Source organism: Tyto alba, unplaced genomic scaffold (assembly GCF_018691265.1).
Source record: "Tyto alba isolate M040663 unplaced genomic scaffold, T.alba_DEE_v4.0 Super-Scaffold_42, whole genome shotgun sequence".
Taxonomy (NCBI): Eukaryota; Metazoa; Chordata; class Aves; order Strigiformes; family Tytonidae; genus Tyto; species Tyto alba.
The window spans coordinates 20449793-20464821 of record NW_024881318.1 but is presented as its reverse complement, the minus strand read 5'-3'; the positions used below and the strand labels follow the sequence as shown (position 1 = coordinate 20464821).

The following is a 15029-nucleotide window of genomic DNA, read 5'->3' as shown; positions in this document are numbered from 1 at the left end:
TCCTTTGCTGCAGTAATGTTCCTGTTGAGCAGTGACTATATTTTAAGGTTTCTTAAATATAGGACTGAATTCAGAGCTAAATTTACCTCAGCCTTTTAATTTCTGTCTGCTACATAGATCTGGATTTGGGGGGATATCACTTCCTTTTTTTTTACTCCACAGTTGTGACTAATGTGAATGTAAATACTGTTTTGCAAAACAACTGCAAAAATAAAATCTCCATAGCTCTGTGGCATAGCATTTTTTTTTCTTTTTTAAAAAAAACAAAACAAACCAAACCAAAACAAAACAAAAACTAGATTAGTGAAAGTCATTTAATTGGTATAAGGTGCATTCTGACTAAGACCTGATGCTAGTCATTTTAGTATCTATAACAGAAAGCAACATATCCTTCAGTTTTCCATTTTGTACACTAGTGATAATGAAAGATAAAAAGAATACATTAAAGAGTTAGAAAAAAAAAATTCTAGGTAGATGCATTTGATGTTTTGCAGAGTTTACTAAAGAAATAGGACACAGAAATGCAGAAGCATGTGTTAAAGCAATCACACTTCTACCATGTCAAACAGTTTCTCCCTGTTTTCTTTATTAGAGATGGTTAAGTCAACATGCAACTGGGAAATCCCTCTATTTCTGAAAGAATGGTGTATCTAGAAGTTTACTGATTTGGGGTTTTTTTAAATTGCATGAGGTTTATATAGTCCTTCCCTAAAAAAATAAACACCACTCACATTATCTGTTGTAAAGCTGGCAATAGAGTGTCCCAAGCTGAAGGTCTCTTCCTGTGACTGGCACACCAAAAAAGTGCCCATTAGCTAGTTTCTGGTCAGTGGACATCTTCAGTAACTTGAAGGAAATCAGGAGCTATTGATCTTTGCAGCATGCCAAAGAGTTGCTGTTATGAAGAGTTATGTTAAAAAAGAATAATAACCTAAACCTGGCAGTCCTGGGAAACGTGCTCTAAAGACTTACAAGACGGGTGTATGGAAAGAGCTTTTGTACATCTAAGTTGTGTCTGTAGCAGTTTAGTATCTCATTGCACTCTATAAAATAATATTCTTTTCCACTGTACCAATCTCATAAAACATTCCCAAATGTGTTAGACCAGCTGACCCAAGCCTTTGAACTGCTTTGGTTTTCCATCTTTCTTCTGCCGCTGAAAGTAACCAGATGGTGTGAATAGCTGCTTGCCCATTTGCCCAGCAATGTGTATGCTTGCTACAGGATAAAACAAGGTTCCTGCTGAGGAACTGAAACAATAGTCAGCTGTTCTCAGCTGGAAGAACACTTCATTAGATCCTGTAATGTTAAATCTGACAGATGATGGTAAATCTGTTATAGCTTTGAAAGAGGACAGAGCATTTAATAAACTGCTGTAGTTCAGAAATGCATAGAAACTTCTAATTATTTTTACTTGATTTTAGTATGGAGAGCACTATATGACTAAAATAATAGTTAACTCATTTTTTCATTACTAGAAAAAAATCATTCATGTACCTGGTAAAGTGAACTTTTGCTCTGATTGTGGTCTTAGTGTCCTTGCAAAACAAAGCTGTGCATATGATAATAATTAATCGTATTAATTTTTACCTATCTCTATACACTATCCTAAGCTAAGAAAAATGTTCCATGAAACAGGACTGGTTTGGTGTCCTTTAATGAACCAGCTAACTACTGGACTCATAACTGTTTCCTTTATCAACACAGTTTCTCCATTGGTGGACACATTTTGACTGCAAGGCAACTTTATATTGTTATTTTGATTGTTGAAGTTTTTCAATCTCTAATCAAATGTTAATGTGACATAGAAAGTTGAGTAATTATGGCTGGAGTATAATTTACAAGGAAAATGAACTGATGGTTAACAGGTAAGTGTCATACTGTCAGATAAACTGTACTGCTTCCAGGAGAAAAAAGGTTATTTCCTAGGTCTATATAAAGCGGAAACAGGAAATTATTGCTAGGGTAGCCAGTCCATGTACCCATCCAGCAAAAACTAAGAAAGCAATGCAATATCGCAAATGGTGCTAGAGGTGAACCACTTCCACATCCCCAGCAGTTGTTTGCTTGAAAAAAATGTTTAGGAATCACATAGCAACAAGGGAGGGGGAAAATTGTCACCTACAGTGGCATATCAATACAGTCTACAATAACGATGAATCTGCTGTCAATTGGAACCAAATCTGTGGCCCTTACAAAAGGCCTATTAATCCTAATTCATTAAAGGCCATTTTATGGGTTGTGTCATTCACCTTAATCCTCTCAGGTTTTCCTGAAATCAGTTTTCTTTAGTGCTGTCTTTTGGGTATGTAGAATTTCCTATCCAGACCGTTCTGTCATACCAATGCAATAATACAGTGCGATATACACATCCCCTGTTTTACAAGATACAGATATGGGCAAGCTTCTTGAGACATTCATGGTGTTCCAAAAACTGAACCTGATTATCATGATGAAATACGGCCATAGAATCACAGATTCAGAGAATAATATAGGTTGGAAAAGACCTGTAAGATCATCGAGTCCAACCATTAACCTAACACTGCCAAGTCCAGCACTAAACCATGTCCTGTGTATGTGTACAGATGATATATTGGTGAGGAGTTTGGGCTATTATAATTATAACCTTCAGAACAGGCTTAGCTTTAAACTTTTATCATTGTGCTTTTTAGTCAATGTCTTGACAGCAGAAAGTACATTGTATTTTAACCCTTTACCATGTTGAGAGTTGCATTGTTCTGTGGGAAAGATCTGATGCTAGCAGAACACAAATTGTGATTTTTACAGACAAATTAATTGTATTAAATATGGACTGTAAGAACAAATGAATGTTTTTAGCATCATTTGCTGCTTTCAAATAGTAATTTTTAATTGTGCAGTGATTGACATTTGTTTCTAGAATGTTCTAGGGAACAGCAGTCCAAAGAAATGAAATCATGAAAGTAAAACTTGCATTAAGAGTTGAATTACAGGTTCATTGTAGCCTTATCCATAATTATTAATTGGAATTGAAGACGTTGTTTTATGTGGAAAGCAAAGAAAGTATTTGACACTTTGAAAGTGTCGGCATGAAAGCAATGCACCATGTCAACCGCAGATGGCAATATTAATGAGTAATATGCTGCCACCACTTTCTTTTTACTCTAATAGAGAACCAAACTGTTTGAAAATAGTCTGTGCCCTTTGTGTTTCACTGCACACTCCTATGCTATTGTTTGTATTTCATAGTCTGTTTAAATCAAAGGAGAGCATAATTGTTGAGGGCACCTGGTGTACCTGATGCCACTAAGACTCATTTTAAATATATTGTGAATATTTTAATTATTTTTTTCTCTTCATGAAATCTGTTTATTTATTTGTCAAAAAATCAAGTAATTGCTTTGATTCATTTAAAAGGACACAAGTGTTTGATGGGAACACATTCCGACATTCTGTGTTCTTCCTCTCTGGTCCAAGTTAATGAGAATTCATATATCATGTCTTATTATGCTTGAAAGTTTGTTCCAAACAACTAGCTAATAGATTAAATGAACTTAAATGCAGAACACATACAATTAACAAGCACATTAGTCTTGTGGCAAGAGTACAAATTATGCTATCGGTACATATAACAAAACCATATAGATGATGTATCAGTGACTCTAATACAAGTCTAATCAGTCAAGAAATGCTGCAAATGCATTACATCGGTATTCATCACATGGTACTTTTTCTGTCCGAAGTCTGTAGTTCATCTCTTGAGTGAGACCATTTAACTGGAGCTGAGAACATGAAGCTTTCCCTTTTCCCTGCTTCCTGATCAGGCAGGCTCCACAGTGGCACTCCCTGATCAGTTCCTAGCTGCAGGGACTTTTGTCATACATTTTCTGACCCATCCTTTATTATCTTATCTAACTAGAAGTCTTTATTATGGTTACTAAGAGCCTTCCAAACAGATGTTCTTCACCCAGAAGTTATGGGCTGATGTGGTTTCCAAAATACAATGTGTAGTTTTCAGTGATTCTTTCAATTCCCTTATTTCATAGAATCATAGAATGACTTGAGTTGGAAGGGACCTTAAAGATTATCTTGTTCCAACACCCCTGCCATGGGCATGGACGCCTTCCTCTATACCAGGTTGCTCAAAACGCCATCCACTCTGGTCTTGAACCCTTCCAGGGAGGGGGCATCCACAGCTTCTCTGGGCAACCTGTCCCAGTGTCTCACCACCCTCACAGTGAAGAATTTCTTCCTTATATCTACTCTAAATCTAGACTCTTTCCATTTAAAAACATCACTCCTCATCCTATAACTACATTCCCTGATAAAGAGTCCCTCCCCAGTTTTCCTGTAGGCTCCCGTTAAGTACCTGAAGGCTGCTACAAGATCTGCCCAGAGCCTTCTCTTCTCCAGGCTGAACAACCCCAGCTCTCTCAGCCTGTCCTCACAGGGAGCTGCTCCAGCCCCCCGATCATCTTCGTGGCCTCCTTTGGACCCACTCGAGCAGGTCTGTGTCCTTATGTTGGGGAACCCAGAGCTGGACACAGCACTGCAGGTGGGGTCTCACAAGAGTGGAGAAGAAAAGGAGAATCCCCTCCCTCGACCTGCTGGCCACACTTCTCTTGATGCAGACCAGGACATGGTTGGCTTTCTGGACTGCAAGTTCACATTGCTGGCTCATGGTCAGTTTTCCATCCACTAACACCCCCCAAGTCCTTCTCCACAGGGCTGCTCTCAATCCACTCATCACCCAGCCTGTATTTGTGCTTGGGATTGCCCTGAACCATGTGCAGGACCCTGCACTTGGCCTTGTTGAACTTCATGAGGTTTGCATGGGCTCACCTCTCAAGCTTATCCAGGTCCCTCTGGATGGCATCCCTGCCCTCCAGCGTGTCAGCCGCACCACACAGCTTGGTGTTGGCAAATTTTCTGAGGTTGCACTCCGTCTCACTATACATGTTACCAACAAAGATGTTAAACAGCACCAGTCCCAATACCAACCCCTGAGGAACTCCACTTGTCGCCGATCTCCACTTGGACATTGAGCCATTGACCACAACATTCTGAGTTTGACCATCCAGCCAATTCCTTAGCCATTGAGCGGTCCATCATATCCATGTCTCACCAACTTAGAGACAAGGATGTTGTGCAGGACAGTATCAAATGCTTTGCACACGTCCAGGTAGATGACGTCAGTTGCTCTTCCCTTATTCACCAACACTGTAACTCCATCCTAGAAGGCCACCAAATTCATCAGGCACGATTTGCCCTTGGTGAAGCCATGTTGGCTGTCACAAATCACCTCCTTATTTTCCATGTGACTTAGCATAGTTTCCAGGAGGATCCACTCCAAGATCTTGCTGGGCACAGAAGTGAAACTGACTGGGCTGTAGTTCCCTGGGTCATACTTTTTTCCCTTTTTAAAAATAGGGGTTATGTTTCCCCTTTTCCAGTCAGTGGAAACTTTGCTGGATTGCCACTTCTCAAATATGATGGATAGTGGCTTAGCCACTTCATCTGCCAGTTCCCTCAGGACCCCTGGATGCACCTCCTAAGGTCCCACAGACTTGTATACCTTCAGTTTCCTTAGATGTTCTTGAACCTGATCTTCTATTTGACAAGAATAATAGAAGATGAAAGAAGGAGAAAACCAATTATATTTATTCTAATATCGATTAATTTCATAGTCTCACTGTCCTGGGATGAAGTCTTAACATTGTCTCTTATGGTTTCTTACCATCTTTCCTGTTGAAGTAATCTAAAATAAAGGGGTTTAGATTAATAATAATGAAAATAGTACTTTCTCCATTTTGTTTACACTCTTCAGGATGGTTGGGATCCATAGTCAACATTTGTTTTGTTTTGGGCATGTAATGTTTTTCAGACTCAAGTACTTTTATTTATTGAGTGTAGCAGAAGGCACCTCCTTATGTCTCTAGTATTATTTGCAGTAATCTTCAGTGAAGAAAACTGAAAATTACAAGGTGATAGTTGGTCACATAGATTTTCCAGCTAGTTATCTCTAAATTCAACAATGTATTGTAAAACTTTATTCTGTGTGAGGTGTAAAGAATATCTTAGGAAATGGAGCAGGCATTCACTGCATTTAACTGCTCCCTTTGGGCAAAATGTCATTCTCACTCTTGTAACTAAAATGCAGTAGGTTCAATCAAAGGAGAAGGGGTCAGGATGAGCTAGGGGATAGAAGAGGAGAGGACTGACTACTGTTTGACCTGGCTGGCTCTTTACAGTGAACTGTCATTTCAGGGACATCAAGTTTCATGAGGGACATTAGGTCAAGACTCCTACAATACCCATTAGTCTATAAATTCTCCCCGAAGCTTCTGGGGTTTAAGTACATTCTGTGCTAGTACTGGTCCCATGTTAATTTACTTTGATTTATCCACTATTATCTAAGCATTTTAGCCCCTAAGACTTCAGGGCCAGGTGGTATGTGGAAATTCTTCAGTAAGAAGTATGAGACAAAAAACAGTCAAGGTTCTTTACATTCTAGATAATAAAAAAATTATTTTGTTGAAGACATACAAAAAAAGAAGGAACTATGCTAGCACTTTATAGATCTGAAGTAAAGCCTGCAAGGTTGTTTATTTTAGTTGATGAAGAATATTTGGTTTTCCAAACTTGAGAATGATAGTTTGGTTGAGACTGAGAATGATCATTTGTAATAGACACACAAGCAGGATAGGTGGCAGTTTCCTTGATAGTATTGAAATACGAACAAATATGAATGTGCTGCTCTTGACTGCTAGAACTGGGTAGGGAATCTGTCTCTATCCTGCCTGAACCAAGAATTTTTGGTATTCCTAAGTGTGTTCTTACTACCCAGTTTGAAAATGGGATCAACTCAAACACTTCTTTCTGCAATTCGCTTTTTAATTTTTTTGTATTTTAATATAAATAAATAAATATTCTACCCGATAAGTTATACTGTTACAAGCCTTAGACATTGGCTTTGGCTTCTATCCTGTAACCCTCTTCCTGCATGTTTGGGAATAAGCAGTTATAAGTTTGGGGCTGTTTCTTGGGACTCTGCATATGGCTTTGGTCTCCTCTGTTCCAAAATGGTGAATTCCTGTTGGATGTGCTTGCAGAGAAAGGCTATTAGACTAATCAGATGGGTTAAGCAGAGGTTGAAAGAGCTCTGTTTCTTAGCCAAATGAGAAAAAAAAGTCTAAAATCATAAGTTTACCCTTCCAAAATACCTAGGACATAAAGCCCAAGGAGACAGAAGGCATTTTCATGCTTGAATCAGTTTTTCTTAAAACAGGTCTTATATTCAAATACTATTAGATCATGTATTAAATGAGTTCAGTAAATGTGGTGAATGATTGAAGGAATTGGTCCTCTATGTCAGCTGGATATTTAAAAAAAAATCAGTAGAAATATTTGGGTTAATTGAGTCAGCAAACTGTGTTTGATAGCTTATAGATAATTTCTTACAACCTGAATTTTTTTAAAAAGGCTTGATAAAATCAGAGTCCAGACTGAGAAAACCTATAAGCAGGGCTCTTAAAGGACAAGTTATTTTTTCAGAGTAGGAAACATAGAATCAAACACCTTCAGAATTGTCCCTGCAACCTTGTGTAAACAGCAATAGAAAAATTGCTGCTGAGTACTGAATTATTACTAGTTGGCACTGAGTCACTTCCTAACCTTTAAGTTTCACATGGTTCACTGGCGTCTTTGTTTTCTGTGTGTGTTGAATTTTTCTCTCCGCAGAGATTTGCCTTTTGACCAAGGGCCGTCGAACTGCCAGTGTACGAGCAGACACATACTGTCGCCTGTATTCTCTCTCAGTGGACAACTTCAACGAGGTTCTGGAAGAGTACCCCATGATGAGAAGAGCCTTTGAAACAGTGGCAATTGATAGACTTGACAGGATAGGTATTATTTTTTTTTCCTTATTAGGAATTCTTAAAACCTTCCTAATTTTCTTTGCCCTGAGTTGCAGGCATAAAATGCCCAGATTAAACCCTTTGTAAAAGCTTTGTTTCTGTTACACTGCAGCAGATGTTGTTTTGATCTATGAATAAGACATGTCCAGACAATAAATTCTGCAATCTCACTTTTAAAAAATGAAAATCTTTGCGTTTTAGAGAATGGTCATATTTCTCTGAGGATTATTGTGTATACTTTAATTATCATTAGTATTATTTATTAATCCTTTATTTCTTTTGCTGCCCTCGGCACTTGATAAGATTTATGCTGTTTCATGTGCAGTATTTTCCTGCATAAGTTGTTTACAGATGACATCTATAATGCTGGGAAGAGCTGAAGCCTCTCAGCACTCAGAAACCCCATGTTTGTTGAAGGGAATTAATCCTTTGCAGTAGGGCTCTCATTTTCCTCACGACATGGGCACTGCTAGCATTGATGACTGCACACTGGCATTACTCAGATCTACTTACAATCAGAAAAGCAAGCCAATAATATCCAAGTGAAAGGCAGAAGGATATGGCAGATTATCAAAACGGCATGTGCGAAGTCTGCTGTTATGTATCCAGACATTCTTGACCTCTCTAATAGGACATACTAGGTAAAATACATGGTCTTTGATTGGAAGAACTGCATTCTGACCATCATTACTGACATTGGTTTTAAAATGCAGTTATCCCATGTGGTAGTGTTTCCCCAACTTCACAAGAAAACTCCAGTATAAGGAATTCCACACATCACTCTTTCTCAATACAGTTATTTCTGCAGTTTCTTCAAACTGAATGCAGAAAGAATTGCAGGACAGTGTCGTTGTGCTGTCTGTTCTAAGCTGAAGATGTGATTTGGAAGAAAGTATGTTTTCTTTAATATAGCAAGAGTAAAGAAATACAGGTATACAGGTTCCTAATATTTAATAGGCCTGTTTCAGTATTTTGCAGATTGTGAGCATTTTGTGAATTAATTCATCTTGTCAAGACTTTTCAAACTCCTACAATTCGTCTCTCAAGTCTCTCTAGAAATGTAGTCCAACTCTAATAATAGTGCTTATATAAGTAGTAATATTAGTAGTATTAGTATTAGTAGTAAAGTCCAGTCTGCTCTTGGAGTAGCAATCCCATTGAAGTGTTGTGTTTTATTGAAAAAAGGAACAATTGAGTGCAATTGTGTTCTTGTGCACATGATGACACAAAATAGTGTCTACATTTTGCAGTCACTAAGAGCCATCAAGCAGACATAAGGACACTGTGTACAGTAGTCTTTATTGTGCATGCAGGTGTCACATTGTCCATGAGTTCATGTTAGTTCACAAACATTTTAAAAGGTGATTTCTTGCAAGCTAGTGGTCACTGGTTTCTGTTGTCTAATAATTAGTTCCAGGGAACGTGCTAGATGGCAGGTGTATTTATAACTTATGTAACAGTTTAGTGGAAATTAGGACATTTTTGCGATGAGAAAGATGTTATGCATGCAGAGCCCAATGGCTTTTTCCACCGTGTTGTTCAGTAAATTGCCATGGTTACATTTTCAGCATAATGGTAGTAAAAGCAATACAGTACAAGTGAAGAGGCATAGAAAGTCCAGATGGCTTTGAGCACAGTGCTGTTGCAAAAGCCTGCCGTGCTGGGGCAGAGAGAGGGGCGTCTGGGAGTGCCTGGAGGCCAGCGGTCAGGAGCTGCCTGCTAGCGTGAGCCACTGTGGCAGTGCCTGGTGTGGCACAGCCTGCTGCAGTGTGCCGGTCACCGGGCTGTGGCCCCTGCTCAGCCCGGTGCTCGCTGAGGCTTTTACGATGTGTAGCCCTCGGTGATGGGTGCTGGAATGCAGTCAGAGCAGGGATCTGCCCCTGTGTGCCAGGCTCGCTAACTCTTCTGCCTCTCTGTGAAGGGAAGAAGAACTCAATCCTCCTGCAGAAGTTCCAGAAGGACCTCAACACCGGGGTGTTCAACAACCAGGAGAACGAGATCTTGAAGCAGATCGTGAAGCATGACCGAGAGACGGTGCAGACCATCGCCCCGGTGAGCTTGCAGCAGATGCCCGTCCTGAACTCCAGCACCTCCGCCTCGTCGTCGCGCAACAGGATGCAGTCCCCTCCCGTGTACACTGCCAGCAGCCTGCCCCACGGAAACCTGCACTCCCCCTCGCCCAGCACGCAGACCCCGCAGCAGGCCGTCATCCTCTCGCCCTGCTCCTACACCACCGCCATCTGCAGCCCACCGGTACAGAGCCCTCTGGCCGGCCGAACTTTCCAGTACTCCTCTCCAACCGCCTCACAGCTCTCCCTCATGCAGCAGCAGCAGCCACAGGTGCCCCAGCAGCCCCCGGGGGCCGCGCAGAAGAACGAGGTCCACAAGAGCACCCAGGCCCTCCACAACACCAACCTGACGCGGGAGGTGCGGCCCCTCTCTGCCTCGCAGCCTTCCCTGCCCCACGAGATCTCCACCCTGATCGCCCGGCCTCACCCCACCGTGGGGGAATCCCTCGCCTCCCTCCCGCAGCCTGCCCCCAGCCCCAGCGTGCCCCTGGCTGGCCGGGCCACCGTCCCCCAGCGCGTCTCGCTGTTCCGACAGATGTCCTCGGGAGCCATCCCCCCAAACCGGGGGGCCGTGCCGCCCTCAGCCCACCTGCAAAGGGATTCTTCCACAGTCTTAAGCACAGAGCCCGAGGGAGACAAACCACGGTTCGCGTCAAACTTATGATCCCTGGTAACTGTGAGCAACAGACTTGTAATGAACCAAGCGCTGTCCCCAGAACTGTTTTAGCCTGTTTCCTAATGTACCCCAGCAGTCTACTATGAGAAAAATACTTTAGACAGCTTTGCCCTACGTAACGAATGTAAAAATTATATATATATATAAATATATATATATATATAAAAAAAATAAAAAAACTTGTTTGAATTCATATCTTCCTTTCTTGCATTAAAGAAGTCTAAATTCAGCTGTGATATTTTTAACATGTTGACTTTAAAATCAGTCTAACGTATTTCTCTGTTTATGAGGTTTGCTGTTTTCATGGTAAAAGTGTCAACACAATAACAAACTTCAAACGAGTGTATATTAAAAAAAAGAGAAATATCAATCTACCTGACATAGCCCTGATCAAGTGGTATTTTGAAACCTTTGTTATTTCATTTATTGCATACACGTTAATTTCTTGTGAAGAATTTAGTTTTTCCATTGCATTTCATATGTTAGCACTTTCTGTTGGGAATTAGATTGTAAAAGAAATAAATTGCAAACACCTGCAGTCAAAAAGCTGGCACTGGCACTCCTCTGGATAGGTTTAATACTCATGACATGTCAACCCTTCTGTTGTTTCAGAAAACTGGGTGGACTTTGATACTCACTTTGCTGAAGACTTTTACAAAGACTATAGAAATGCCATTGTAAATAACTTTTTAGACCCAAGCAAAAATAGCTGCTGTGTGGTGTACCATTGCAAGGTCTTTGTTTGGGAATTTAGGTTCTGCTCTTCACTTCAAAATTTACAGTTTTAAAATTTGTTAAAGCTAAGTACAACACAACTATTGAATTGTAATACAATGGCTTTAAACCTACAGTGTTACTTTTACATGCAATGTTTTATGCAAAATTGTACGCTTGATCCTGCATATTGCTTGTACTTCACCAATACCATCACTTCTCTTCTCCTTGTCCTCAATAGCATCTGAGAATATTCCATGCATGCTTTGGAAAAAAAAATAAAAAATGATAAAAATAGGTTCAGTCAGCCGTTGTAGGAAAAGGCTTTACAGTATCTTAGAAAATAATAACCATTCATTAATTGTGTCTACCTTAAAATTCCTATAATGCTGACTTTGAATCTCTGGTTTAAGTCTAGAAGAGAGGTTTTTCACTTAAAGGATTATTTGTAAACCACAGCTTGATTTAGGCTTTCAGGTGCTTTCTGTGTCTTCACTGTAGTTTTGTAGTTGACTGTGGTGTTAATTTACAAAAATAAATATAATATAGCATCAGGTCTGTCAGGAAATGCACGATTTGCTCTGTGTATATCGTAATTAAATGGTTAGTATATCCTAAAGCATGTAGTGTCAAACATAACCCATAGGTACGAAGTTTATTATTTTTTATGTCTTCAAAACAGAAAGGAAATGGTGACAGAAAGCAGGGTTAAAGCATACTGTTTTGTGAGTGTTTTGTTTTGTTTGCTCAAACCTTCACGTTATCTTATCCACAAAAAAAGTTCTTTCATAATCATTTGTGCCTGATTTGTCACATTGAATAGATTGAAACTGTGTCATAATTTAACTGATTGAAAAAATAACATTATGGATATGATACAAACATATATTCTGTTCCTTTAAAACTCAGCTGACTCATGTTAAGGAAGTAAATGCAAAGGAGTTCTTTTCCCATTAATGCTGAGTTTAACAATGCATGGCAAAATTAAATAACATCACAAACTACTTAATGCAGTGAATCCAGATGTACTTGAGAGCCAAGTAAATATTCTAAAGCTAACAGAGCTTGAACCCATGCTGCCTGTTACGCCTTTTACTAAAGTGGTACATCAAATAAAAATTTAAGAAAAATCTTCCAGTTTTTGCTGACTCCCACTCACCAGTAAAAATCAATGTAATCAACCCATTAACATGATGCTGCCATTAATTTAAGGGGCCCAGAGTAGTAAATGGGGAAGTGATTGTTTAAAAGTGTTTGGAACATTATGGATACGCTGCAAGACCATTTATTAATCAGTACAATATCCCTTATATTATTTTAATACTAACAAATTCTGTCAGTTAATTAAGATCATATACTGATCTTTCAAACTCTTTAAGGTTTACATTTGATAGGAGAAATGGGGTTAGTAGTGAAATATTTTTATATATATTTTTATTTTATTTTAAGCACTAAGATGAAATATTAATTCACATGGTCTTTCAGTGAAACCATAAATAATTTTTAATGACTTTGTAATAGAGTGGACAATATCTAGGATTTGTATGTTAATTTAAAAAAGTGGTACAGGGTATAATATTATATACGTATATATATATATATGTATGTATGAGTGTACATAGATTAAGAAACAAATGACTCACATTCCTGTAATATAAAGGTCTGTTGCTAGTTTCAGAACTGACCTATTTTCTCTGTACATAAGTAAGCCCATAAGTATGAAATCTCACATCTGTACAGGATGAAATGTATTAATGAAAAATGTTGGATCTTACTGCTGCTGAGAAGACTATAGAGCTGATTCTTACAATAACTGTATGATCGGGGATGAGTTAGATTTTTTCTTTTGTCTTTGCTGAAAGCCATAAATAAATATATATAAAAGATTATTAATAAATTGAAGAAAATATATACAAAATAAAACGATTAATATTTTTTGGTTCCAGTATCTTTATAACTGAGCATGTTTGCTTTACCATGAAAGAACTGTTTGCTGTTCTCTTTTCTTTGTTCTGAGCCCAGAATTGATATGCACTAAGTATGGGAAGGTGGGGGGGGAAAAATGGTCTGAGTAATTCCATGCACTGTAGGAAAAAGAGGGCTTAGAAATTCGAGGCCACTACCTGATTTACTCAAGCAATTCTTAACCTCAGTAGGTTAGAGGAATTCCTTACGCTAAAAAAATTTTCCCCACAAAACTCTTACTTATGCCATTACCACTAACCTGTGACATTTCTTGGGTGCATATTTGAAAGTGAAATTTGCTTTTATATAAGATTTTAAATATCCTGGGGGAGAATCCCAAGTCACTGTTAGTGTAAGTTAAGGAAACTATCATATTTTCACTTTATTTTACTATGTGTGCCAATCCCTGATGATGTATCTCTGAACTTGTGTATAATAGTTGAGATTTCAAGGGAACATTGATGTGGAAGTAATGTTCATAATTAGATTTTAGGTCATTGTAAATTAAAAGGCATAGTCCATTCAAACCAATAAAAGGTTTTTTTCATTAACTTCATTATGATCAATATAATCCTAGATTGATAAACTGTGATTTTAAGCAAGTGTGAGTAGTTGTATTTTCAAATTGCACCCTAAACTGTATTGTGAGTTCTTTTCAGTGGTATTTAGTTATTTTAAAAATTTTACATTACTGAGATACGGCTCCAGTCTAGTTATAGTCAATTAAATGATTTCCAAAAGGATGAGCATTGTACTAGAAAAATCTTATTTAGCAGCAAAATTCAGTTCTTCTGTTTACAGTTGACCACTGCACAATGTATACGTTACTGTTTGGTCCAGCCTTGTTATTTGATACATATTTGTGTACAGAACCAAAAAGAAACAAAGTGTTGTTTTTGAGTGATAACTCATATCACTACATATGATACTGATATGTATCTACACACCAATTAATATATTTTTAAGATCTATCCATTCCTTATATCTCTGTCTACCTCAGTGTACTTCCTCCCTTACGTTAATTTTAATTTAAAAAGCAGCAGCAGAACTGGAACCATAGTAATTTTTTTTTTTTTTTTTAAACAGCAAACTTTCATGCCTTGATGGAAGTCATTAAGAATTAAGCATAATATTTGTTTTCAAAATTTACTCACAAGTCCTTACACTGACTTCAGTATTTCTATCCATGTGAGTTCTCTTCTACTTTATAGGTGACATTATACAGTGAAAAAAAAAGTTTTGATTTAAAATAAGATGTTAGGTTTTTAAACAAACCTGCAATTCAACTGCTCTGGGAATACGCAGTGACATTAGTAATTTCTGCTGTTCCAAAGTCCTTTGTTCACTCAAAAAAAAATGTTGCAAGATAGGAGCAGAAAGTGTTTATTTAGAAATCATGGGTCTGAGCTACAAGCATTGTTTGGTACAGTCAGGAACACACTGTAAGAACTGGGTTTCTAAATGTATTTGTTTCGTGGATTTGGCCTTTCCCCTCCCCTTTTTTTTTTTTTTTTTTTTAAATCAGAGAAGAGTAAGAGCATTAAAACTACCCTAGACCATACTGTCTGAGAAACACATTGTCAATCTTGAATCTATGCATCTTTACCAACAGTCAGTACCCAGTGCTCCTTTGCACACTTAGCAGCTTGAATCACCTTCCTGATTGGTGTCATGGGTCGTAGAGGCAGATGGCATAATTTCTGGTCCATG

At 38.5% G+C, this 15029-nt stretch overlaps 1 protein-coding gene across 2 annotated transcripts in view; it reads left to right on the top strand.

Moving 5' to 3' along the window:
• The window catches only part of HCN1 (hyperpolarization activated cyclic nucleotide gated potassium channel 1), a 191794-nt gene extending 178551 nt beyond the window's left edge, over positions 1-13243 (top strand). For both annotated transcript variants that reach the window (XM_032987513.2, XM_032987512.2), the window contains 2 exons: positions 7720-7884; positions 9817-13243. In XM_032987513.2, the coding sequence (XP_032843404.1) occupies positions 7720-7884; positions 9817-10628 (977 nt within the window). In that variant the 3' untranslated portion in view covers positions 10629-13243. The remainder of the gene's footprint in view (positions 1-7719; positions 7885-9816) is intronic.
• Positions 13244-15029: the final 1786 nt, after the last annotated feature.